This window comes from Panthera pardus, unplaced genomic scaffold, assembly GCF_024362965.1.
Source record: "Panthera pardus isolate Hobbes unplaced genomic scaffold, ASM2436296v1 HiC_scaffold_1, whole genome shotgun sequence".
NCBI lineage: Eukaryota > Metazoa > Chordata > Mammalia > Carnivora > Felidae > Panthera > Panthera pardus.
In genome coordinates, this window is record NW_026526654.1 from 74,919,783 (window position 1) to 74,945,951 (window position 26,169).

Consider the following 26,169-nt stretch of genomic DNA (forward strand, 5'->3'; position numbering starts at 1 on the left):
TAAATGTAACTCATTGATCTGCATTTGAAATAGTTTATGACTATGTCTGTAAAGGGAAGAGAAGGAAAAAAAGCAGTAACTCAAATGAAAAAAAATGCTTTTTTGCCTTAGTTTCTAGATTTGTTGAGTGTAACTGGGTAGGGTTTTCAACTGGTCCTATCTCCTCTTAGTTTCTTTTTTAGACAGAACAATATATGTCTTCATCCTTAACATTTACATTTAGAATGTTGGTTCCTTCATGTTACATTTACTAGCAGAAATGAAAAATAATGGCCTTTCAGTGTCAGTGGTCAATGGATGGCTCTGATTTCTGCACTTGGATTTTCCCAAATAATTATAGGTTGTCACTGTTAACTGCGCTCGAATCATCCATGGGAACCAGATTGCAACAAATGGTGTTGTACATGTCATTGATCGTGTCCTTACACAAATTGGTACCTCAATTCAAGACTTCATTGAAGCAGAAGATGAACTCTCATCTTTTAGAGTAAGTAGAAGAAATAACAGCAGATTGCCTTGGACCATTGAAACATCTCCTTTCTCTCCCAGAGTCTAACCATAAAATGCTATTTTAAAACTCTGGCAGAAATATAACAAATGTGTTTCTTGAAATGAAAAGACTTTTATTTTACAAGGAAGAAATCATCTCCTATGACATAATCATATTTATTTGGACATGACAGATAAAGAATGGTTAGTTATGTGCCCATAGTGTATTTGGTGTATTTAGTATGTGTCCATCTCAGTTACATGTACTGCTGGATATTGCTACAGTCAAACAAGCATGGGCAGAATTCCCATTATTACAAAAAAAAGTTGGAAAGGACATAGTTGGTTGTGTCAAAAAGTGTTTTAAAGATCTAGCAAGAACAAACTTCTATAGTTTTCTGTAGAATCAGCTCCCTGCATCAGCCTAGGTGAAGTGTGTTGTCATTTGCCTTTGGATTTGCAGTGTGCAAGCCTCTAAAAAGCACGTTTGTGTTTCAGGCAGCTGCTATCACATCTGATATTCTGGAGGCCCTTGGAAGAGATGGTCACTTCACTCTCTTTGCTCCCACCAATGAGGCTTTTGAGAAGCTTCCACGAGGTGTCCTAGAAAGGATCATGGGAGACAAAGTGGCTTCTGAAGGTACTAAAAATGTCCTCCTCTTTGAGAACCCTCCCAGAATTCCAAGAAGAAAAGAGAAAAAAAAAAAAAAAAAGATTAAGTCATGCCAAGATTATCAGCTTTTATAAGCAAAGGCAAAGAAAAATTTTTGTTCTGAAGGTGGACTCTAAAAATCTTAAAAGAAAACAAAGCCCTTGAAAGAGTAGGCAGAGTAATTAAATAATGAATTTAAAAGATAAGAATATCCTAAAGATCACATTCCTTTTGTACTGCTTTCAAGTAAATAAATAGCAGGCATTAAAAAGGATTTAGCCATTGTTGAAAATAAATATTAGATCATCAAATTTTAATATCATATATGTATTATGCGATGCTTTTCATTTTAAATTTATGCTAAAAGATATCATTGAGTTGAGAAAACTTCATGGTTCTCTTTGGCCATTACTTATTTGATACACAGAATTTGCCTTCTTTCTAATCTCCCTTTCTATTTTCAAATAGATTTTACATTGTGAGTAGTACATTTAACTTAGCCTCTCCCAAAATATATTTTGACTGATTTAAAATGAAAAACTTGGATGATGCAGATATGGATAGAAAACAGTTGAGGCATTAAAATTCCTTCAGTATCTTCCAAGAAATCATCTTCATTTTGTCTACTCTCCAGATGTTTTCTTTAGGGAATGATTTGTCTTACCCTACTAATCTTCCGCTACTAATGTCTTTACAAATTATATGTAGACATTCTGTTATGAGTGGCTAAGGCAAGAGGTTGCTTGGGCACTTAGGAACAGGTATCACAAATAAATACAGGCCTTTTGAAAGGAGCAACTCTTCTTTTTTTCACATCAGAAATTACTTTCTTATGATAGTGAAAAGTTTCTCTAACACATTTTCTAGTGCTACACAAATCATTTCACACAACTGATCTTCTCTTCTTCCTACTGAGCTGAGCTATTTCTATTGTATAGTTAATGGAAGAAGCTTTCCTAGAACATAAACAGAATTTAAAAATCTTCAGTCAATACTTAGGTCTTATATGTATTTTATTTTTTAGGAATAATTAGTTCCACAGTGAAACACATCTTTGAAGGGTTAAGTGCAGTTTCTCTTGATCTAAAAACTTGCTGTTTTTAATTTATTCTCCAGCCCTCATGAAGTACCACCTTTTGAACACCCTCCAGTGTTCTGAGGCAATTATGGGAGGAGCAGTCTTTGAGACTCTGGAAGGAAACACCATTGAGATAGGATGTGACGGTGACAGTATAACAGTAAATGGAATCAAAATGGTGAACAAAAAAGATATCGTGACAAATAATGGTGTTATCCATTTGATTGATCAGGTCCTAATTCCTGATTCTGGTGAGCAACAGTTTCATATTCTTCTACCTACTACTGTTTACCAGTTATGATGCCTCAAGAATAAGCCTATGAAAAATGAATGTGTAGTATAAGGAATGGTATGTGAAGCACAGATACAAAATAGTGAACTGAGTACTAAAATAGGTAGCTTGTTAATCACAGGCATTCCATGCATGGAACATCAGCTTTCCAGAGTTTCTAACACTTAATAATTTATCAAGGTTCTCAAAGTACCATGGTTTTTCCTGAAAACAGAGGGAAAGATATAACCAAATGGTCAGCTTTGGATAAATGAAAGAACTATGGCATTCGCAACAGCAGAGAGAGGAGGAAGATGAGGAATAGAGAATTAAAGACAATGAAAAGTAAGAAGCCAGAAAGATATTTTCTTTTTGAAATTTTCTGTATCAACCCCAAAAAAGGGAATCTGGAACTATTACTAGGGAAGGGCAGACTATCTTATCACATTGTGATTGCAGTAAATAGCTTATAGAAAACAGCCAAGAATTGATTTACTGATTTCAGAATGATGATAATAACAATGATGACGTTGTTGGGATGGTGATGGTTTCCTTTACAGCTAAACAAGTTATTGAGCTGGCTGGAAATCAGCAAACCACTTTCACAGACCTCGTGGCCCAACTAGGCTTGGCATCTGCTTTGCGGCCAGATGGAGAATATACTTTGCTGGCCCCTGTGAATAATGCGTTTTCAGGTATGTACTGGATGCTGTCATTCCTACTCTCCCACCACCCCCCACCAACCTTCAGGCACCGTTTTTCTTCACCATGATTGTCTGCATTAAGGAATAATAGACATTCTACAAGGTGCTGATTATTACTTTATTGACTACACATCATTAGCACTACGTCGTCTCTGTTAAAATGTCCTTCATTTCAAAACATTTCATTAGAATAGATAATAGCCTACAGGGAGTGAAAGTTTTTGATAAAGGATGTTCAGTTATTCTATGACTCTAATCATGTTTCCAGCACACTTAAGGTATGTATTAATAGATCTTAAGAAAAATAAATCTGATTTGTTTATTTAACACCAACATAATATTTAAGAAAAAATAAGTATATTTTCCATCTCAAAATTTGATGTGAGGTGTCAAATTATAAATAAATAAAAGCAAGAGACTATTTATTATCACTTTCATATTATGATGTAAACTATTATTATAAGTATTTTATCTAAGAGCTGCTAATCAAGGATGGTGTTTAGATTAATGCAACCTGCCACTTTTTCCAGAAAAGTGATTTCATAAAGATGTATTTAAATTATAAGGCAAACTTGAGTAGTTAACAAACAAGCATTATTTTTAAAATATTTTTTGAAATGCTAAATTGTGGTACATAGTGTTATTAATAAAACATTCAAATTCCTAGAAATACTATTATTCCTCTTTGTAATAACTATATCTACATGTATTGACATTAACCCACATTTAAGAGAGTGTATGTATTTTTATTTTCTCTGCAGAGGTAAATATAAATTTATAAATGATTCATCCATAGTCTTTCATGTGATTAGTGTATATCAAATTCTCAGAAAAAATCATGGCCAATATTAGAGCTTAACTTTTGCCAATGACCACACAACACTATGTAGCCCTTACTGAGATGGAGTCCATCGTTTGGACTCCTCCGAATGATGTTATCAAATCAATGTTATCATCAAATGGTATTCATTTGATGGAATATCTCACAGAGTTCCTAATTGGTGCATAGAATTCATAGCCTTGAGCAGTTAGTTGACTCATATACGTTTTGAGCGCAGAATCCACAATATGGATAGCATTAGGGATTTCCCATTTTCATGATTTTCTCTTACCAGGAGGAATTTTAATGGTTTCCAATTAATCCTTGTCCTCGTGAATTTATTTATAGATGATACTCTGAGCATGGATCAGCGGCTTCTTAAATTAATTCTGCAGAATCACATACTGAAAGTAAAAGTTGGGCTTAATGAGCTTTACAATGGACAAAAACTTGAAACCATTGGAGGCAAACAGCTCAGAGTCTTTGTCTATCGAACAGTAAGTAAATCAGGAAAATATAAGACATCCACATTGGCCTAAATGTCAAATGACATGTCCTTGTCTAAGAATGTTGTTATAATGAATGTTTCCAGAACTTTATTAATGTGGTTTTATAATAGTAAATATTCAGAGGAGGATCAGGGAACTGAGTAATGTATGAAAAGACTGTGAGGAAAGGACACAAGAAGTGCAATGTATTAATAAATCAGATAATTTGAGTTTGTTTCATTATAAATAACTTTATGTTCTAAGGCATTTATTATTTCAATTCTAGAGATCACTAAAAGTTCTCTAAAGCAAGCTTTTGATTTATGAAGTCTTGTGCAGTTTACAAGGCAATTTTTTATAGACACATAAAGATCTCTGATGTCTATAAAATGGCTCTGATATTTTTTCTGAGGGAAAATTTCTAGAAAGTATTACTAATGAAGGTTACAATTCAACTAGCAGTGCTGTTCAATTTCTGTCCAGGTAACAAATGCATCTACAGCTCAAAAGTTTCATAGGAAGTCAAGCATTACCTGATAGGGCACACAGCAGCTGCTCACTATGGCTCCACAATTCCATGACACACATTTTACAGGCTGCAGAAAATGGGCTCCATATACATATATTTGATCAAAGACACTACAGAATAAATTGATAGGGACTCGCAGTCGGGAAAATATAATAAGTATTTGTGAAGATCACAAAAGGCACTGAAGTCAGGAATAAAGAAGGTCCTAAAGAGTTAAAGGGCAAAAGTTTCTTAAAGGGGGTGTGGAAGAATAGTTAGAACCTGGAGAAGAATGATGAAAGATGTAGGCATGGAATTCTATGGAATTTTTGTTACTTCCTGATGAAACTATTTCCTGGTGAATTTTTGTTATTTCCTGATGATGATACATAGAGTAGCCTAGCTAGTAACTGACCGAATAAGAAGTGTGAGATCAGATTGTGCCAGACCATAAAAACAGAACTGAGATGCTGTTTCTTCCAGTCACAGAGGTCAGAAGACCTTTTAGAAGAGTCATTCCAGAAACTCAACTATGCAACTACTTCCACTTAGGACATCTCGATTAAGGACATGTACAGCTGTGTCTTTCTTTTTTTTGCTAGGCTGTCTGCATTGAAAATTCATGCATGGTGAGAGGAAGCAAACAAGGAAGAAATGGTGCCATTCACATATTCCGAGAGATCATCAAACCAGCAGAGAAATCCCTCCATGAAAAACTAAAACAAGATAAACGCTTTAGGTAAGCCTATTAGTTTCATTTACACACACACACACACACACACACACACACACACACACAAGAGAGAGAGAGAGAGCAAGAACTATTAACATAGTTTTGTTTCATAGTATTCCAAAAGGCATTCAGTATTCAATAATACTGAACGTAGAATTTACAGTAAGAAGTCCATGCAAATGTTTTCAAAACTGAAATATGTTAACACTATTTTACTTCCTAGTTCACCATAATATGATTTGGTGAGTGAAACAATTTAATAGATTGACTTATTCCTTGCAAATTTTTTTTGTATTTAAGTTTTTAAATGTTTTTTTAAATTTTTTTTTAACGTTTATTTATTTTTGAGACAGAGAGAGACAGAGCATGAACAGGGGAGGGTCAGAGAGAGGGAGACACAGAATCTGAAACAGGCTCCAGGCTCTGAGCTGTCAGCACAGAGCCCGATGCGGGGCTCGAACTCACGGACCACGAGATCATGACCTGAGCCAAAGTTGTCCGCTTAACCAACTGAGCCACCCAGGCGCCCCAAGTTTTTAAATGTTAAAATCATTAATATTTATTAATAATTAAAATAATACATATTTAATTAGTAAGTATTTTATTAATAAACAGTAAAATTTAATTTTTAAAAATGATATTATATACTAGCCAAGACTAGTTTGTAGAATTTTAAATGAAAACTACACGCTTTTTTGTTATAAAGTGTGACCTTATTAAGTTTTATAGGATAAAAACCACGTTTAGGAAATTAAACAAAATTTTTTTTAATGTTTATTCATTTTTGAGAGAGAGAGAGGGAGAGAGAAAGAGAACATGAATAGGGGAGGGGGGAGAGAGAGAGGGAGACACAGAACTCGAAGCAGATTCCAGGCTCTGCACTGTCAGCACAGAGCCTGACATGGGGCTCAAACCCACGAACTGTGAGATCATGACCTGAACCAAAGTTGGACGCTTAACTGACTGAGCCACTCAGGCACTCCCCGAGTTTAGGAAATTTTAAAAACCATATGTATATTTAAATAATTTCCCCCTGATTAAACTTTCTTAACAGGTAAACTGCATCTGAACTATGAAAATGTATGAACACTTTCTCATGCTTTCCAGAATATATGGATGCTATTTTATTCCATGCATTGTGGGTGAGCATACCTAAATCTAAATCTAACAGAATAAATATACATATCTTTCCTGCTTAGCATTTTCCTCAGTCTACTTGAAGCCGCAGACCTGAAAGAGCTCCTGACACAACCTGGGGATTGGACCTTATTTGTCCCAACCAATGATGCCTTTAAGGGAATGACAAATGAAGAAAAAGAAATTCTGATTCGTGAGTAAAAGTGGATACCAGATATTTGTCCTTTGTGTTCAGGATCTCATTTCTTCCTCAAGCATTCCTGCAGAGAAGTCAGCCTCAAAAATGTCCCCACTTTAATATTCGTGCCTAGCATTAGTTTCCTTTAATTCCACATGGAATATACGGAAAGTCACTCATTAATGTTCTTAATTACATTAGTAATTACATTACATTAGCAGTTGCTTGCCGTCATGTTGTTGACCTAAATGTTCACTTATGCTATTTCTATTCGAGTCCACACAACTAGGTGACAAGGAAAGAAACAATTATAATTCCAAAAATAATTTCATTTTTTTCCTCCCAGTAAGTTGGCTAATATTTTGATTGAACAGACTGAAGTGACTGTTTTGACATGGCATTCGTTGATAGCAACTTGAAAGAACAATGAAATGATGAGAAATCACAGTGTGGAAAAACTAAAGACAAAGAAATATTTTTATCCTTAGTTTTTCTAGTATCAAATTATCAAAAAATATGACACGTTATAAATAAATATATATTTTTCCCTCCAGGAGACAAAAATGCCCTTCAAAACATCATCCTTTATCACCTGACACCAGGGGTTTTCATTGGAAAGGGATTCGAACCCGGTGTTACTAACATTCTGAAGACCACACAAGGAAGCAAAATCTATCTGAAAGGAGTGAGTTCTCTAGAATGAATTTATGATAGCATTCACTTATTGTTCAATTATCTTCGTGTTAATTTTTCATTAAATTTCTCACTGATGTTACCCCCTGTTTTGATAGGTAAATGATACACTTCTGGTGAATGAAGTGAAATCAAAAGAATCTGACATCATGACAACGAATGGTGTCATTCATGTTGTAGATAAACTCCTCTACCCAGCAGGTTGGTAATTACTGAACTCACTAGTGGGCTACATCTTTTTCAATAGAAGTGTATATTTGTATTTCAAATGCTCTTATCAATATTAATTTAATATTCCTCTTCATAGACACACCTGTTGGAAATGATCAGCTACTGGAAATCCTTAACAAACTGATCAAATACATCCAGATTAAGGTACAGAACATTATTGGATTTGTTCCTAAACAGATATTGCAGGTTTTACATAAAAGACTAGAAATGTATACATGAGTAGCTTAGATGTACCCTGGACTTGGACCGCTCTTTGTTGATTATGTGCCACTGGCTCACCCGTGAGTAAATGAGGTAATTTCTTTATGGTTTTATTCTACAAATATCTCTGAAACCTACTTGGGCTCAAGCACTGTATTAACTATAATGGGAAATGTTAAGCTGAATCAGAGATGTCCCTTTATTTAAAAAATACAGTCCAGTTGGAGAGAAAAGAAATGCAGATAAAAAATACTATAATCTTTCTATCACCAAATGCCTTTGCTACAGAATATAAGGGAAAGAGAAAGTATGTACTTGTAAAAAAATTATCACTAATCACAGTAAAGGCAAAAAAGTATTTTCCCCCTTTATCCTTATAAAGTCAAAGTATCAGAAAACATATGAAATATTATTTAATAAACATTTAACTTTGGATTAACTATTCCATAATTTTTAAGACTCTTGAGTAACACCTTCAATAATTTTTACGCCATCTGGCCCAATAGCAGGAGATTGTAAAATGGTTTAGATGAAGACTCCATTTCTATTAAATGTAATGATACCTTCACTATTTTCACTTTAGTAAGAATTAAAGTGGTGTCATAATTTTGTTAATAAAACTACTAATTTCATGTTACTAAATACAAGTGTATTTATTTTCAGTTTGTTCGTGGTAGCACCTTCAAAGAAATCCCCATGACTGTCTACAGTAAGTACATAATGAATATTTGTCATATACAAGTGACAAGATGTAAAAAAAAGAAAACACACTATTTACTTTGTACTTGGAAATTACTGATAATCTGGTATTTAGAATTCCAAACAATGGCAAATTTCATCCCACTTGACACAGGCTTAAGGTCTGGATGAGACCTCTCAGCCAGGGCCATTACCATTCAGCCTCTATGGACCACTTTCCCATTCATCTGAAAAACAAGAATGATAGGATATGGGAATAGCAGTAAAACATAATTGCTAGCATGGAAAAAAAAAAGACATACAAACATACGAAGAGGAGAGACAGCTAAAAGGCATTCCAGAGCTATCTGAAAATTCAGATGTATGGACACAGAAGTAACACTGCTGAAGGATCTGTAGTTCATTCCACCCTCAAGCCATCAGCTTTCTAAGGGCACGGTGGGAGGGGTGTGCCAAAGAATCCTAATGTTTATGAATTGGCAGTTCAAAAACTCTCCCCATCCAAAAGTGGATGGGGAGAAATCCAAATCCAAAAATTGGACTTTGCCAGGCAATAAACCTAAGTTCCTAGATTCCAAGGTTCTTTTATCCCTGATTTTACCAGATTATCAAAATTAAACCTCTACTACTTAACAACGGTAAAGGGCATTTCATTCTCATAACTGTGACGTGTGGTATTCTTTTTCCAATGTGCTTTTTTCGTCATTTGTCTTTTTTCTTTCCTTTGTTGTAGCTTTCAAAGCAGAAATTCTTTTCATTTTGTTTTGACTCTACAATTAAACACTCAAAATGCACCAGTAGTTAAAGGATTACTTCAATTCCCACATTTACCCTGGCTAGAAAATAACTCCATTTTATACTGTGATCATTCTGGTATTTAATAAAAAAAAATCCTTAAGATTTACACTAGATATGGAAAAAGAATAAAGAAAATGTAAGGAGCAAAACAAAATGTCTGCTGATTTCAATGATGTAATAATAACACATGCAAATCCAGTATCAGGCCAGCTCAGCACTGTTTGAAAGATGGAGCTGGAATAGCTATGATTCAACCTGGTATAAATTCCAGTATGGAAGTATACAATCTTGTATATATTTTATAACAAATTAAAGAATCATTATGGGCTCTATTCATCAGAAATGTTATGTCATCTTTCTCACTAAAGATGTATAACTATACTACATTTCTTTACCTTTCCTACTTTATCCATTAAAGGTCCACTACTTTCTACATGTGCCAATGCAATATTTTGCCTAGAGTGAGCCACAATCTTATAATTCCTTTATTTTCCTCTCTTAAAATTGGATCCTCACTCACAGAAAATACGTTACGATTTACGAAAATATGTAAGTCTAATACACCTTGTCTACCTACTCAAAGCTCTTGAAACTGCTCAGAGATTTGCATTCTGATGCCAGATGTTTCTTTAACTCCTCCCCACATGGGAATGCTGCTATTTAGAAGTGTTCCTCAAATAGAGGTGGAGAGTAATTAAAACTAAGGTTCCATTTTTATGTTCCTTTATTGACTTGTCTCTAAAATTTCTTTAATTTCCTTGCTATATATTATTCTTATCCCCAAAATATCATAGTTTTCAATTGTATGGGGAAAAAATTCTCTTTAGTATATGTTGCCAAATACATAACATTTGAGGTACAGCAGAATAAAATCAGTATTTGATCCTCAGCCCAGGACTTGTCAAAACTATTTAAGTCATCAGTCAAGCAAGATTGAAACAAAGCTACCAACCTATAGCAACATCCCGTACTTTGAGTCCCACTTGAAAATTTATGCTAAAAGTAATTAACCCATTTTGATAGTAGCAGCAGAGACCTCTGTGGATTTAGTTTTCATGGAAAGGTTTCCTGTGGCAAGACCACTTGTGGGATCAGTAATTAGATGCATAGATTTGATATATTTTAGAGCTTCATAATTTAAGATTTCAAGATATAAAATTTGATATGACTGAAACATAGTCACAATTAAGGTCTGGAACTCATAGGAATTTTTAAAAGTTGACACAGCTAAACATTTCAGAAACCAAAGGTGAGAATGTGACAGAAACCCAAATTGTGCTAACATCTCATCTCTAATGTGTCAACACAATCTGTTATAATTGCAGTTAGCTTTAGTGTGGCCCACTATCTAATGGAGCCATCATTTAAAAAAAAAAAAAAAACATTTTTAATGTTTATTTATTTTTAAAATTTATTTTTAATGTTTATGTATTTTTGAGAGACAGAGAATGAGCAGGGGAGGACCAGAGAGAGAGGGAGACACAGAATCGGAAGCAGGCTCCAGGCTCTGAGCTGTCAGCACAGAGCCGGACACGGGGCTCAAACTCACGAGCTGTGAGATCATGACCTGAGCCGAAGTCAGCTGCTCAACCGACTGAGCCACCCAGGCGCCCCTAATGTTTATTTATTTTTGAGAGAAAGAGAGAGACAGGCAGACAGAGGGTGAGTTGGGGTGGAGGGGGATAGAGAGAGAGGGAGACACAGAATCTGAAGTGGGCTCCAGGCTCTGAGCTGTCAGCACAGAGCCCGACACAGGACTTGAACCCACAAGCTGTGAGATCATGACCTGAGCTGAAGTCAGACGCTTAACTGACTGAGTCACCCAAGCACCCCTAATGGAGCCATCTTTTAAGGTTTCTAAGTAGAAATGACAAAAGCCAGTAGCTCTGGTTGTATGGCTCCAGAGGCACATTTCCAGTTAATCTGTACAAAAAAAAAAAAAAAAATGTCAACCAAATAGTTTGCTGCTATTTTAAATAAAGTTTGCATATTATTTTCTGAGTTGGGTGGATGGCACATTTCAAATACATACTTCTAAGTTTTAAAAAAATGATGATGATATTAAGGCTGAAAATTAAACATTTTAGCCTATAATTTAAATACTGATCATATCATATTTGTTGCATAGAGCTCATATTTGGCTGGTTGAAATTTATTTTTACTTTTAATTATTTCGAACTATTTTTTCATATTTTCCTTTCTATATCACTGTTACCAAATGCATGAAAAATATTTTGTCTTTGTCTTTCATTTTTTCTTATGAGAAAAAAAACCAACAATGCAATTGAAGATATGAATCGCATGAAATTAATCATGTTTATTTGTCTTCTGTTGCTATGCAGCCAATATTTTCAAGAAGTACTAAAGAAGGTAAAGAGCTTTAGTGTTGCAGTTCAAAATTACAGGTCTCTAGATAGAATTCCTCACTTAGTGTGTATATATTTCACTGGAACAAATCCATGTGTCTGGACTTCAGAGTACACCATCTGGACATGAGAAGACGATAGATAATGTACCATGAATATTTACTGGACCTGACTGCCTGAACACATTACCACCCCTTATACCTCAGTACCCAGCAAAGATTAAACCAAAGAGAGAGAGGACAATTTTATTCAGGTTGTTTTTGTGTAAACATCATTTATGTTCCACTTTCTATACTTTCAGCAACTAAAATTATAACCAAAGTTGTGGAACCAAAAATTAAAGTGATTGAAGGCAGTCTTCAGCCTATTATCAAAACTGAAGGTAAAATCAACTGTTATACATGGTTCCTTCTTTGTGAAAAAAAAATCCAAGTAATAGACTGATTTCTATGAATGTATCTACATTCTTTTTGAAACTAACATGCTAAATATTTCTATATCAATGGCATGCTCACGTGATTGCAGAATGCGGAATGCAAATTATTTAGCAGAGTAGATGGTGCATTCCTAATACTTTCAGTACATTTGCTTGTACTTGATTTCATTTCAACCTAATTGGCCATTGCATTAGCACTAGAACCCAGATAAATACATAAGTAAACAAATAAACAAATAAATCCGAGCTTTATTTTATACTGCAATTAGACTCCTTCAGTGTACTATTTTGTAGCTTTATCTCCAATCTCCCCACATGGATATCTTGTTATAAGAAGCTCTTCCAAAAATACAGGCATTTTTCATTCAACCATCTAAGAGAGCACTGAAGCTGCACATTGATGAAAGCTTTTAAAATAGTAACCACATATGATATATTTTTAAATCAGGCCACCAGAAACAGATGAAGGAATAAGCAGCTGGTGCATTAAGTCAAAAAGAAATAAGTATTCTTAATTGCAGTCCTGAACTTACATATTGAGAATACACATATTCTTATATACATATATATAATATACATCAATTGGTATATTTATTTTCCTTCTGGTATTTCAGACTAGAATATTAAATAGTTTTCTTTCTACCGTCACTGTCTGTTAGTCAACTCCAACATTTTTGATGCCACCTTTATTTCATGTATTTTAATTATTACCAAGGGTCAGACCGTAAGAACATTTTATTTTTATGTCTAAGCATCTTAATGTGGTGACTTACCACAGTGAAAAGACCAGGATTTCTCCTTTATTCTTAAGAAGGATAGAAACAATCTTCAAAAAAAAGAATAAATCATGTTCTCAATTGAATGTCAAAAAAACTATTACTTTAATTATTTTTGATTATTTGATATAACTTTGATTATTTTTGATATTTCTTCTCATTCTGTAAATTGAGATGGCAATTTCTTGAATATTTTTGTCTGTTCCTTTAAAGGCAGGTCATGATTTACATTTAAGTATTGGAAACATACACATAAAAGTTTATTTCCTAGCTAATTATCTATATTTTTATTCTTGAGACCTAAATTTGATAATTGATGTAGGCTTTGAAATCTGTGCTTACTAAAAAAATACTACACCTATGGTCATTTGATTTCTTTTATATTTTGATGAGAATTTGGTGTCTTAAGAAATTAAATCACTTAAATTTTTGTTGAGAAATTTTTCTTGATCATTTTAATGAAAATTATCAAATAATCCTTGGTAATACATTTGATTTTAACATTCTTATACTCTTTTTAAAATTAGATTTCCTAAAAATTTATATAATCACTTGTACACAGCTTCTATAATCAAAATCATTCACATGTGTTTTTCTTATTTCCAAAGATTCCTATCTTTTCTTTCAAGCTTCTTCATTCAACCCATTTATCTTCCCAATTTTTGCCAGTGGGATTCTATTGTATTAATCTTTCTTGAATTAGGCACCCAGTGGAGCATCAACTCTACCTGGGTTCTTCCTAGAAAGGGAACAAGGATGACAAATGGGGTCATGTCACCGACGTATTAAAAATTTTTAAGTTCAAAGATTCAGAAGTTTTATGTCTGTGTAACATACTGAAGGAAACACGTAATTATCTTGACAGCCATTCACAATTGTCCAGCTCTAACATTGCTACTGGCATTTCCCTATCACTGAACTTTTGCAGGTTCATTAATGACTCCTGAATTCTTACTAAGTATATACTAGACTCCAAAATACAATTTAAAGTATTTCTTATAAAGGGTACTTAACCAATTATAGAATTAAGAATAAATCAACTGAAATTCATTTCAACAAACACTTACTGAGCATCTTATTATAGTGCTAGGCATTCTCCTAAGTGCTGGCAGCAAATGTGAAAAAAAAAAAGATTTGATAAAAATCCCTACCTTCATAGAGCATCATGATAGAGGGTGTTTCTGAAATTCCAGTTTAGGCTTTTCCAAAAGAAATGTTGATTTGGATGTTTTATTAACTCATTTCTCTTCTTAAATTCCTTAGGTGTATTTTCCTTTTGAAATTTCTACACCTTAAAAACCTGGACTTACACTTGATACTCAATATCCCTTGGTCCCACAGATCAAATATTATGATATCATTCATTTGTTATTTGAATGAACAATTATCTTCATCATTTTAGATTGTTTTAGACTAACTCTGGGTAATGGTGTAACATTGAAAATTTCTGGACAAATAAAGCCTCTCAAGGATAAGCAAATATAGTGACATTCAACTGCTGAAGGGTGTTACAGTATGAGTTAAATGTACTGAACTTTACTTTTCTTCTCTATAAAATAGTCTTGGTCAACTAATGTAGTAATCAGCTTTCTAACATTCAAAATGATTTTCTCTGGGAGCAAAATCATTTTGTAAGTCAAATGCAACATTTGTTTAACTTCTGCATTTGAAGGACTGTTTTATTATTAATTAGTATATTAATTATTAAAATAATTAGTAATTATTAATCAATAAATAATTTTCACATATAAGGTAAGTACTCAAATTCATTTTCCCAGAAAATCTGAAATTCGGTGTCTTAAATATATGTACCAAAGGTTGAGGTTTTTTTACATGTTCAGTCTTATGCACATTTGATAAAAAGTGTACAGTATTGAGTAATTAAAAATTAAATTTAAAAATTTAATAAAAGTTATAGATGATATCAGCATAGTAAAGTAAGATCTAAATTACTTATCATTAGAGCAACTTAAATTTGTACATACTGTATAATTCACAAAGTACAGCGACATATAATACCTTCTGTGATTCTACTTCACAACTGCAAATGAATGGATGAACTTATGCTAAATGCTAAAACATGAATCATGAAAGTAATTGTAGTAGCACACCAATAGACTGAGTCATTTGGTCTCATAAATACTGCTTAATTTGAAGACAATGGGAAATGTTTAAAATTGATTTCATAGAACCTGAAACCACTTTGATGTTTGAATAACACCAAGTGTTAAAACAAATTTCCTGTTCTGTCAAAGTTAAAGAACTGCCTTAACATGATAATTTGTCTCCTAAAACAATACCTCAGGACCCACAATAACAAAGGTCAAAATTGAAGGTGAACCTGAGCTCAGACTGATTAAAGAAGGTGAAACAGTAACTGAAGTGATCCATGGAGGTGCGTTATGTGTATTTCCTAAAGCCTGGTTAGGATCACTGTGATCATTTTGAAATAGTGTTGGTTAAATATATTGAACATCTGATGTTTTCTCTTGGCTTTCTTTTTATATAAATTGTGGGAATATTTTTCTCACTTACAAATAAAATACAATTTACCTTTAATGAAATTAAGCCAATGTAACAAATTGGAGTTAATTTAACCATTAAGTCACCAGGTCCAACATATGCATATCGTGCATATGCAAGTGATGATTATGAAATATAATGATAATAATGTCAATACAAAGTGATCTATTGGATTTAGAAGAAAAAATGACCATTGTATAAGGTTGACTAATCAGTCACTGCTGGGACTCTCCAGCAGGGTTCCCACTCTAATGATGCATAATTCCCTGGATTCTTACTAAACACTCACTCCATTGTCAGAAAATAAGTATGGCATGGAGAGTTAGCTCTCTCCCTCACCCAAGATTCAGGACATAACTACTACGCTTTTTAGACATTTGTTGATCTAAACCTATTTAAGATATGTCCCCCAAATGATTATGTTTGAATTCTAAATGGTATGGCTTTGAGAAATATATTTAATAATGAAAATGTCTACATTTGGCAGTTTAGGCATCATAAGGGGATATACCATATGCATTTTTCTTCCCCTACTTTTAGAGCCAATTATTAAAAAATACACTAAAATCATTGATGGAGTGCCTGTGGAAATAACCGAAAAAGAGACAAGAGAAGAACGAATCATTACAGGTAATCTTTGATTCCATACATGGAACTATGCTTGAATTATAAAGATAAAACCATAGTAAATCTTAAAAAAAGCTCTGTCTCTATAAGAATCACTAGAGAAATTGACTAAGTCATTTTCATGGTGGTTACTGAAGATACATCATTTTTTGACAGCAATAATATTATCCTAACTATTTAATCTGTGTTTTTCTCTGAATTGGAATTTGTGGACTAATCTATAAGCATGTGTTTTTATTATACATATTCATACCTGTGACATAACATTTTCCCCTTGCTATTTGTAATGAGTTAGTAAATCCTAGAAGAAAAACGATTCCCTCCTTTGATTTTCCATTTAGCTTAAGGTTTATTACACATCTACATACTGAAATATACACAAGTTTGTATAAGGCAACTGATCAGTTAGCAAACCTCTGTGTCAGTCTCCCACCAATGAATTAGCCTAAAATTCTGAATTCAGCTATGTTTTAAGTATTTGTTTAAATGAGCAGTCAGCAACCATGGCTTGCGCCACCTACTTACGTAAAGTTCTGTCTGGAACCCAGTGTGATCAGTCCTTCGTATAACGTGTGTAACTATTTTCACACTAATATGGCAATGTGAATAGCTGCACCACGAGCCGTATGGCCTACAAAGTCTAAAATACTTCCTATCTGGCCCTTTCGGTAGGAAGTTTGCCCATAGCTGTTTTAGACCTTTTTTAAAAAAATTTTTTTTTCCTTTCTTTCAGGTCCTGAAATAAAATACACTAGGATTTCCACTGGTGGTGGAGAAACAGAAGAAACACTGAAGAAATTATTGCAGGAAGGTCAGCAATAAATATTGCAAGAAGGTGTAGAAAAATTAAAATGTGACTTGACCTAAGCTACCTGTTTCAGTCTAAGATAATCTTTGAGCCCTTTTACAGGTTTTCTACTCTATCTCATTCTTTCATTCAAGTTCCATGCCAACGTGAACAAAAGCCCAAAGATAGAGAATGAAATCCAAATGACATTGGGTTGTATTGATTGTTTTGTGATATATTGTTCAATAGCCTTATAAGAAAACTGACTTATCAAAAACCAACACTAAAGATAGAAAAAGAACCAAGTGTTGGTCTGGAATTCATTGTTTGCCAGATGCCATTATGTATCACATCAAGTCTCCTGTGTTTCTATTACATAAACCAATTTCTGCTATAAACATGTATCCTCTCAGAGGTCACCAAGGTCACCAAATTCATTGAAGGAGGTGATGGTCATTTATTTGAAGATGAAGACATTAAAAGACTGCTTCAGGGAGGTTAGTAAAAGGAAAACCACTAACCCACCTAACAGGTTCTGGTGACTGAATTCAACTTTTTAAAGACTGAACATTCAGGTTCTTCTTTTCATAAGGTTGAAAAAGACAACATCATACATTGTCTTAAGAGACTGATCAGTTCAATAGAAGTTTAAGTAATAATAATGAAGAAATGATTACTAGTTGAAACGGTCTTTAAAAAGTTGTATGGTATAAACTTGGGGAGCAATGAATATTTTTTTTTCTTTGATACAGATAATTGTAAGGATATTTTAAGTATCTGAAAGAAGAATACTTTTTAAATTGGTAGTTGTTTAAAGAAGTCTAAATTGACATACTTTTTATATTTAAAAAAATGTATTCACTGCCCCCACAACAATAATAAAAAGCATGTTTATAGATTTTTTAAGTGCATAGATCTAGAAATAAAAACAAAACAGTGCATTTAGCAATTTTCTTTTCCAAACTACATTCTTGAGAATGAATATCTGTTTCTTCTAACAGTTTGAGTGATAATCTATACCTGGAGATGTAAATTATTTTGCATACGAAATTAATCTTTAAAGTATGAATGTTCTCTGTCTATGGCATTAAAAGGACCTGCTTTTAAAACCAAAGGAGAAAAAAAAGAATTCAAAATCTTATGCAAACTCTAAATGGTAATTATTCAAAGAAATAGTAAATACTAATGAAATATTATTTGGGTAATTGGCATTTGAATAAATGAATTTCTAGTTCATTTTATTAAAAATGAAAGTATTTAGATGACAAATTGTTTTAAAGAAGCATATAAATTATTTACAAAAATCAAAAATACTTCTTGAAATATTTGAGAAACACAACTGAAACTTGGTATTTCTCCAAAGTATTGTCCAAGATGGTTTTTCTGCTTAATTTGTTATCACTATGTCCAAGATGTAAATTCTTTTGGGACCACACATATTTTAAGCAATTGTTTCTTTATTCTTTATTTTATATAGGTAAAATCTCTTATATATAGTGTTGAGACCCTTCAGCAATAGTAAAAATAAATAATTTTTATTTAACCAATGATTAAATTTCCCCTCAATAGAAAAATATGTGTCTGAAAAATACAAGATTTCCGTTCAGACTGTAGGGAGAGTGTGACACAGCCAAAACCGTAATAGAATCAAAGTTTTCTGTATGATCTAATACAGAATTTACTCATCTACCCACAAATGTTTAACTGTCAGCTAGGAAAACAAGGATTTGAGGGAAGTGGTGAAGATATTATGAAGGTTAAATTGAATTCTTTTTTTTTTTTTTTGTTAAGTCCTTGCCATAGTAAGCAGCTTTGTAGAATGGCAGTGCTTTTTAGAGAATGAATCAATTAGTAGCTGCACCTATATATACATTGCTTTGCTTTATTTAGTCTTAAACTTCAGGTAAGTATGTTTTCTTCACCTTTAATAAGCCCCAGTTAACAAGTCGATTTTAGACAGCGAACTAAGTACATAACAATAACTTCAGGCAAAAGAAAATATACCTGCTACAAGAATATGATATTCTAATTTTAGTTAAGGAAATCTTTCTTTAACTCCTGTTATTTTTATCCCAGAGGTTGATTCCTTTAGTTCTCAATATTTGGTTTCTCTACATATCTATAAAGCATTAATTTCCACAACGCCACATCACAAATTTTAAAAAAACATTTCTAAGGCTTTTCTTCTCATAAGAAAGACAACATAAGAAGCATAGTTACTAGTATCTGGAAACTAACTAGACATGCTAGTATTTTTTTTTCCTAGCCCTGTAAAACCAATGCGTCATCACTGAGTTATAAGTGTCCAGATCCTAAGATACCTATTTCCAAAGAAGCTGCTGTGAATAAAGAGTACACCACGCAAGGCTTGCTTTTGTTCTTTCATAGTATAGATAATTGACCTCTATCCAAACTGTAGTCTTCATATTAAAGCTTGGAGTTTTCTATCTAGACTGCTTATAGTGATACATATAGTACATTTTGATGAATTGAGTATATTCCTCAATTATTCTAGTCATGACTAGTAACATGGCTCAGTGGCCCTTTTGGTTTCAATATTGTGATTTATCATTGAAGTACATCCAAGCCCCCAACTAAAAAATGTTCTCATGAAATGCATAGAAGTTTCACACTTATCTTAGATAAAATGACATTTACTAAAACTACCAAAGTAATTAAGGGAGAGTATCAAGCTATAGAGGAAGGAACAAAAAACAAGTCATTTTGGATGGTTTTGACAAATCTGCCAATATAACATGTAAAGCCTGTGTAGAGAATAGGGATCAGCTTGCAGGTCTGGCTTTTGATCTGGGCTCCAACTCAAACTAACTTAAGTTGATTCTTCATCTGAAAATGAGGATAGTAATGTCACTTACATATAAATGAGTTAATGTATGAAAAGCACTTGGAATAACGCTCAGTAAACACAAGCTCCCAGTAATGCTAGCTACTGTAAATATCAGGGCCAACTATATTAACACAATACACTTATATAGTATAAATGTAATGAAGTAATATTTTACACCTAATTTAAATTTCTGAGAGCCATACCCATGGTAAATATGCAAAAATCCTATAAATAATTGGGCTGAAGCACTTTGCGTGTTTCATAAAACATGGTAGGGAGGGGCCTTCATGTGGGATCATTCATATGATTGGTTTATTCTCCCACATTTTGCTTCTCTAAGCATATGACTTGATCCCACTTTCATTCATATTGAGATAGCAGAAAGCCACTGGGAACAAATCTGATTTTCTACACTTTATTAGACTTTCTCCTAAAGATTTTTTTGCAAACAATTAATACTTCTTATTTTAATATTGTCATAGCAAACTAGTAACAAATTAATTACTTAATTGGATGCTGCCAAGTATATGAAAGAAAATCTGAGTGTAAGTGCTTGTTTTGAAACGTAATGCTGCGAATACTTCTGTGAGCTTGCTTTAAATTATACAGTAACTGTTATTTGGAGTTTAACAAGTCCATTATAAACAATGGTCTTATTCACTAATTAAAGACTGGATCCATCTCTTCTTGACTATATTTTATAAGCCCTTATTTTGTTACCAAATAAACCTGAAGTTAATGGAAATATATCAATTGGACCATAGTCCATAATTCAGACTTTTCTATCTCAAAAAAACTTAGACTCAATATCGAACCTAATGAGGTTTTCTACAGTTCTGTATTCTATTTTACTCTGTTAACAACGTATCATAAGTGATTACACATCTTACATTCCGTGGGAAATAAACCATGTTGGAAATGTGCCATGTAGAAACAAAATTATTCAAACATTTTTAAAATGTTTCTTTCTTACTTGGTGTCATACAGCCAACATAACTGTTGGTGACAGTTTCTTGCTTTACTTTTTAATGAAATTTCAGAGAATTGAAAATATATATATATATATATAATAGAAAGATTTTGACCTGATTATTGGGTATAAATAATATATAAAAGCAAGAAATGTATAGAGAAAAATTTTACAAGGTAAGCAGAAAAATGAAGTCACTGTAGAAACCACATTTAACCTTGATCTTAAGCATCCAATAGCAGAGTGAAAATGTGAATTTGGGCCTACCAGGGGGTCTTGTTGAGGAGTTAAAGAAAAACAAGGAATTGGGAAGTATTATGCAACTATAACAACAGAAAAACTGTATAGTTATGAAACACTTTAAAATCTTAAATATGAAAGCTTTTATTATTTTTAACTAGTTAATTTTGTAAATGGTCTTACAGGATTGGAATTAAACTTGGGAGTATGTTGGCACACATTTCCTAAGTTGGTTAATATTATATTTCTAGAGTTATTAGGCCAATGCTATCTTGTTGTCCTGGCGTTCTATAAGGTAATTGTGAATTAATTTACAATGAGAATTTCAGAGGCAGAAGTCTGATACATCACAAATAGGAATGACTGGAAAAATGACTCAGTATCTCTGGGAAGACACTTCTGTTACACTGTATATAATATTAAATATTCCTTCATCATAAAGCAATGCTTTTTATAAAAAAGGTGAAAAAGTCATGTAAGTCACTTACTCTATGGAAAAATGACACATTGTATGGGGCTCCAAATGCCATAATGAAACAATGTTTTGCAAATAGTGAACATTCGTTCTCATCAGTGGACAACAAATGCCTGTCTGTAGCCAATGAAAAAGTCTCATGATTCCAAAAAAAACTACATGTTTAAGTGATGCTTATTTTAAACTTTATACTTTTCTTTAATTACGGTCTCCTGTCTATGTTAGCCATAACTTGAAAGTATTTCTAACTACAACTATTTAATTTTAGACACACCTGTGAGGAAGATACACGCCAACAAAAGAGTTCAAGGTAAATGTATTGATAGTACTGTGCATAGGAGATACATCCAAAGGGTAATGTTTTAATATATTTTATTGGATCTTGTTGTCTTTCAGGGAGACAAGTTAGCAAATTTTGAGGCAAAGTATTTTGCTGATAAAAATCAGAAAATAACTTATTCATGTTCTACACTATCAGTAAGATGTAAGGATAACAAATGTTAAAGGAAAGGCAATCATACTCAAGTAAAGTGCTAGATTTTTGAAACCACTAAAGTAGATTCAAGTAGAGTTAAGTTGAAAAGAAATCCTTGAATATGAGCCAAGCAAAAGTTGGTTGCTGGTGAACCTGAACTCTCTAAAAATGTTAGAGATCAGGCTACAGTTTGAAACATTAGTAAAATTAAAGGTTAGTAAACATTAGTGGGTTCCAGCCCCACATCAGGCTCTGTGCTGACAGCTCTGAGCCTGAAGCCTGCTTCAGATTCTTTGTCTCCCTCTCTCTCTGCCCCTCCCCCACTCATGCTCTGTCTCTCTCTCTCAAAAATAAACATTAAAAAAATAATAAAAAAATAAAACTATACACATATAGAAAGTTATTAATATAACTTTCTACAAAATTTTGATATAATGTGTAGATTATACACATGCATATATTACCCATGCACTACAGTTTTCTTCATAACTATACTTATATGCATTTTCTAATCTTTCACTCAGGTTCTCTTGCATTCTAATAGATTAAACAATGACAGATTTTCCATGTGGAACTTCAAACAAATTCCAAGATTGGACTTTCTAAAATAATTACATATTAATAGTCAAAAGAAATTGCAAGGATTGTAAATGCATTATAGGTATATCTGATTTTAAACCAACCCAACATAGACAATTGAAATTAAAGAATCAATTATACAAATACTTTTTAATTGAAGGTTTTATCAGGGATTTCTTCTAAACATCCTATTCATCCAAGTTTTCTAAAGAACTAAAATCAAACTTCAAATTATTATTTTCATACACTTTTAATCAAAAGATAACCTTGATTTCATCACCATAAACAGGATATTAAGAAAACAGAATCTAATGTTTAATACAGTAAGAAATTATGGTCTTTATAGATATAGTCATGCATAGGATATCATATTGTTAAATTCTAAAGTTTCATCACATTTACAATCTATGTGTTCTTCTTTCTTCCTATCAGGATCTAGAAGACGATCCAGAGAAGGTCGTTCTCAGTGAAAATCCAGCAACCAGACAGCAAAGTTTATACCACCCTAAATCAATAACCTGATGCTAAGCGAAAATTATGAGAGCCACACTGACTTCAGGAAAAGAAACACCAGCACAAAAAAAGCAAACACAGAAAAATTCTGAATACAAATTTCATCTTTTTTTTTCTCTGAATGAGAAACATGAAGGAAATTGTGGGGGTTAGTCTGCTGTGGGATAGGAACTGAAGGAAATAGAACACCTTACATACAGGCTTTTACATATTGACATTAAAAATTCTAGCTAACTTTGGAATCCATCAAAGAAGATTCTTGTCACCTGAGTTATCAAAATTCAAGTCTCACATTCCATTGAGAAGATTAAGCCTTGAATCTAAGAGATAGATAAAATGTATGCAAGCAGGTACCTCTCCATGGGAAGCTAAGCTATAAAACTGGGTGCTCAGTACTAAAAAAACAAGCAAACAAAACTTTTATGTCAAAAAACTTCACACATTTCTAATACAATGTGGGATTACCAGTAAATTATGTTATTTCTACAACTAATTTTGTACTCTTGAAATGTTTGCCATATGCTTTTTTCAATACATATTTTTATCTCAAATTTTCAATAAAACAATTTTTTCACTTATAAAAAGAATTACTTCAAATTGGGTAATCAGAAAACTCAAGGTTTAAATTAATAAGTGGTTTGGACTTGGGAACAAGACTTTATACCTCTTTTTTTATTACAAATACTCAATAAAGGAAATTGAATGAATTTAGTGTTTCTTGAATTTTTTAAACTATTATGTTATATAAAGAATCATTACTCAATGAAGCAATCATTAAGCATCAACTGAATACCTAATAGAACCCCAGAACCATGCCAGGTTGTGAACCAGACAGTTACTGTCTTCAAAGAGTAAAGAAACAAATCACCAATAATTCATAACTCACTATGAGCTATAGTAGAAGAATAAACAGTTCTACAAGGACACAAATACATTAACTTTTCTTAGGATTTTGCTAGACATAGGAAAAGTCACAGAGATTCCCTTAACTAAGACTGAAGTAACACTGGAATCCATTGCATAGTAAAAGAAAAATATTTGTTTGCAGAGAATGATAAAGATATCAGTTGATCTACTTAGATCTCAACAAGTGTCATCTTGTGAATGAGAGCAATCAGGGAACAGAATCCATACTCATGAGAAACTGGTGACTATGTAATAAAATTGTATTATACACAAAAAACTGAGGAAGGTCAAACTCAAGATACCAGTCTTGATCACAGATGTCCAGCTTGGATGAGAGCCTCACTACTAACATACAATTAAAGGATCTAAATTTTGGCGGGGGGGCGGGGGGGGGGGTAGGTGAAAGCATTGGTTTTTTGGGGAAGCAATTGGGATGAGGAAGTAAAATATAAAGATATGGCAGTGACATGGAGGAAGTGCTCAAGAGCCTTGGTTTTCCAGAATGCTTTCTAGTCCAGGATAGTGGTGAGATTTATGTATAGCATTTAGAACCTCTGCCAGGAAGCAAAATGCCCTACTAACTCTGTATTCATGCAGAGAATTTTGGGACTACAATCTCAACTGGACAGAGTGTGGCCATGGTGGTCCCAAAATGATTCAGAGGGATGGTTATATAAGGTAGTACTGGTAGAATATACTGAACCATCATCAACAAAGATGACTATTCCAAACAGACAGCATGTTGTTCATGATCCTCTAGAAGATCACAAGTTATTGCATAGAATAAATAGAAGTTTGGCTCATTCATTTAGCCGCCTTCAGGGTTTTCATTTGATGATGAGACAAGTGTTCCCAAGTTGTACTTTGAACATGGTAATCCACAACAATAGGAATGACGTTAAGGTCTTTTTAAAGACTGCTAACTTTAAAGCCCTGCCCTTTTTTCCATTATTATTATTGAACCAAAGAAGAGAGAAGAAATCAGTTTTGGTTAGTACACATACAAAAATCTAGCATATCTCTTTGGTAAAGGACAGAGTCTTTCAAATGACACATGCAAATATATTTAAAGATAAAATGTAATAATTATTAATAAACTATAACAATAATACAAATAAAAATAAGATTTAAAATATATGAAAATAAATAATTTTAAACTCCAAAATAAGGATTTAATAATAAATAAATAATATAAATATTAATCCTATCCAAACACTTTCTGTAAACTCAAAAGGCAGAGTAGTATGTACTTTTACACACAATATTTAATCCTTTAAAAATTCTGAAGTTCGGGGGGCGCCTGGGTGGCTTGGTCGGTTAAGCGTCCGACTTCGGCTCAGGTCATGATCTCACGGTCCGTGAGTTCGAGCCCCGTGTCAGGCTCTGTGCTGACAGCTCAGAGCCTGGAGCCTGTTTCAGATTCTGTGTCTCCCTCTCTCTCTGCTCCTCCCCTGTTCATGCTCTGTCTCTCTCTGTCTCAAAAATGAATAAACGTTAAAAAAAAATTAAAAAAAAAAAAAAATTCTGAAGTTCGGGGCACCCAGGTGGCTCAGTCGGTAAAGCATCGAACTTCAGCTCAGGTCATGATCTCACAGGTCCTGAGTTCAAGCCCCGCGTGACAGCTCAGAGCCTGGAGCCAGGTTCAGATTCTGTGTACCCCCCTCACTGCCCCTCCCCCACTCACACTCTGTCTCCCTGTCTCTCAAAAATAAATGTAAAAAAATGTTTTTAATAAATAAAAATTCTGAAGTTTTATCATCTCCAGTTTTATATGAAAAAAATGAGGCTCAACTAATTTATGTAACTGTTTTTACCTTGTACTCTTAAATCAGGCCATCAATCAACTTACCACAATTCCATTATTCAACAAGTACAAACTTGCGTATAGCAAACACATTTATTTTCCTAATTGTGCTGACTCTATATTACCTGATTTCAGCTTTTTCTAACTGTTCTCTGCATAAGTAG

At 33.3% G+C, this 26,169-nt stretch overlaps 1 protein-coding gene across 7 annotated transcripts in view; it reads left to right on the plus strand.

Moving 5' to 3' along the window:
- The window catches only part of POSTN (periostin), a 35,759-nt gene extending 11,757 nt beyond the window's left edge, over window positions 1-24,002 (plus strand). The window contains exons 6-23 of one of the 7 annotated variants that reach the window (XM_019447703.2): window positions 341-487; window positions 988-1,129; window positions 2,258-2,470; window positions 3,051-3,185; window positions 4,363-4,511; window positions 5,613-5,749; window positions 6,943-7,073; window positions 7,613-7,743; window positions 7,850-7,952; window positions 8,059-8,126; window positions 8,847-8,892; window positions 12,348-12,428; window positions 15,564-15,653; window positions 16,322-16,411; window positions 17,142-17,219; window positions 17,609-17,692; window positions 21,997-22,038; window positions 23,215-24,002. In XM_019447703.2, the coding sequence (XP_019303248.1) occupies window positions 341-487; window positions 988-1,129; window positions 2,258-2,470; window positions 3,051-3,185; window positions 4,363-4,511; window positions 5,613-5,749; window positions 6,943-7,073; window positions 7,613-7,743; window positions 7,850-7,952; window positions 8,059-8,126; window positions 8,847-8,892; window positions 12,348-12,428; window positions 15,564-15,653; window positions 16,322-16,411; window positions 17,142-17,219; window positions 17,609-17,692; window positions 21,997-22,038; window positions 23,215-23,252 (1,905 nt within the window). In that variant the 3' untranslated portion in view covers window positions 23,253-24,002. The remainder of the gene's footprint in view (window positions 1-340; window positions 488-987; window positions 1,130-2,257; window positions 2,471-3,050; window positions 3,186-4,362; window positions 4,512-5,612; window positions 5,750-6,942; window positions 7,074-7,612; window positions 7,744-7,849; window positions 7,953-8,058; window positions 8,127-8,846; window positions 8,893-12,347; window positions 12,429-15,563; window positions 15,654-16,321; window positions 16,412-17,141; window positions 17,220-17,608; window positions 17,693-21,996; window positions 22,039-23,214) is intronic. The other 6 variants (XM_019447705.2, XM_019447706.2, XM_019447704.2 and 3 more) reach the window with 6 other exon arrangements.
- Window positions 24,003-26,169: the final 2,167 nt, after the last annotated feature.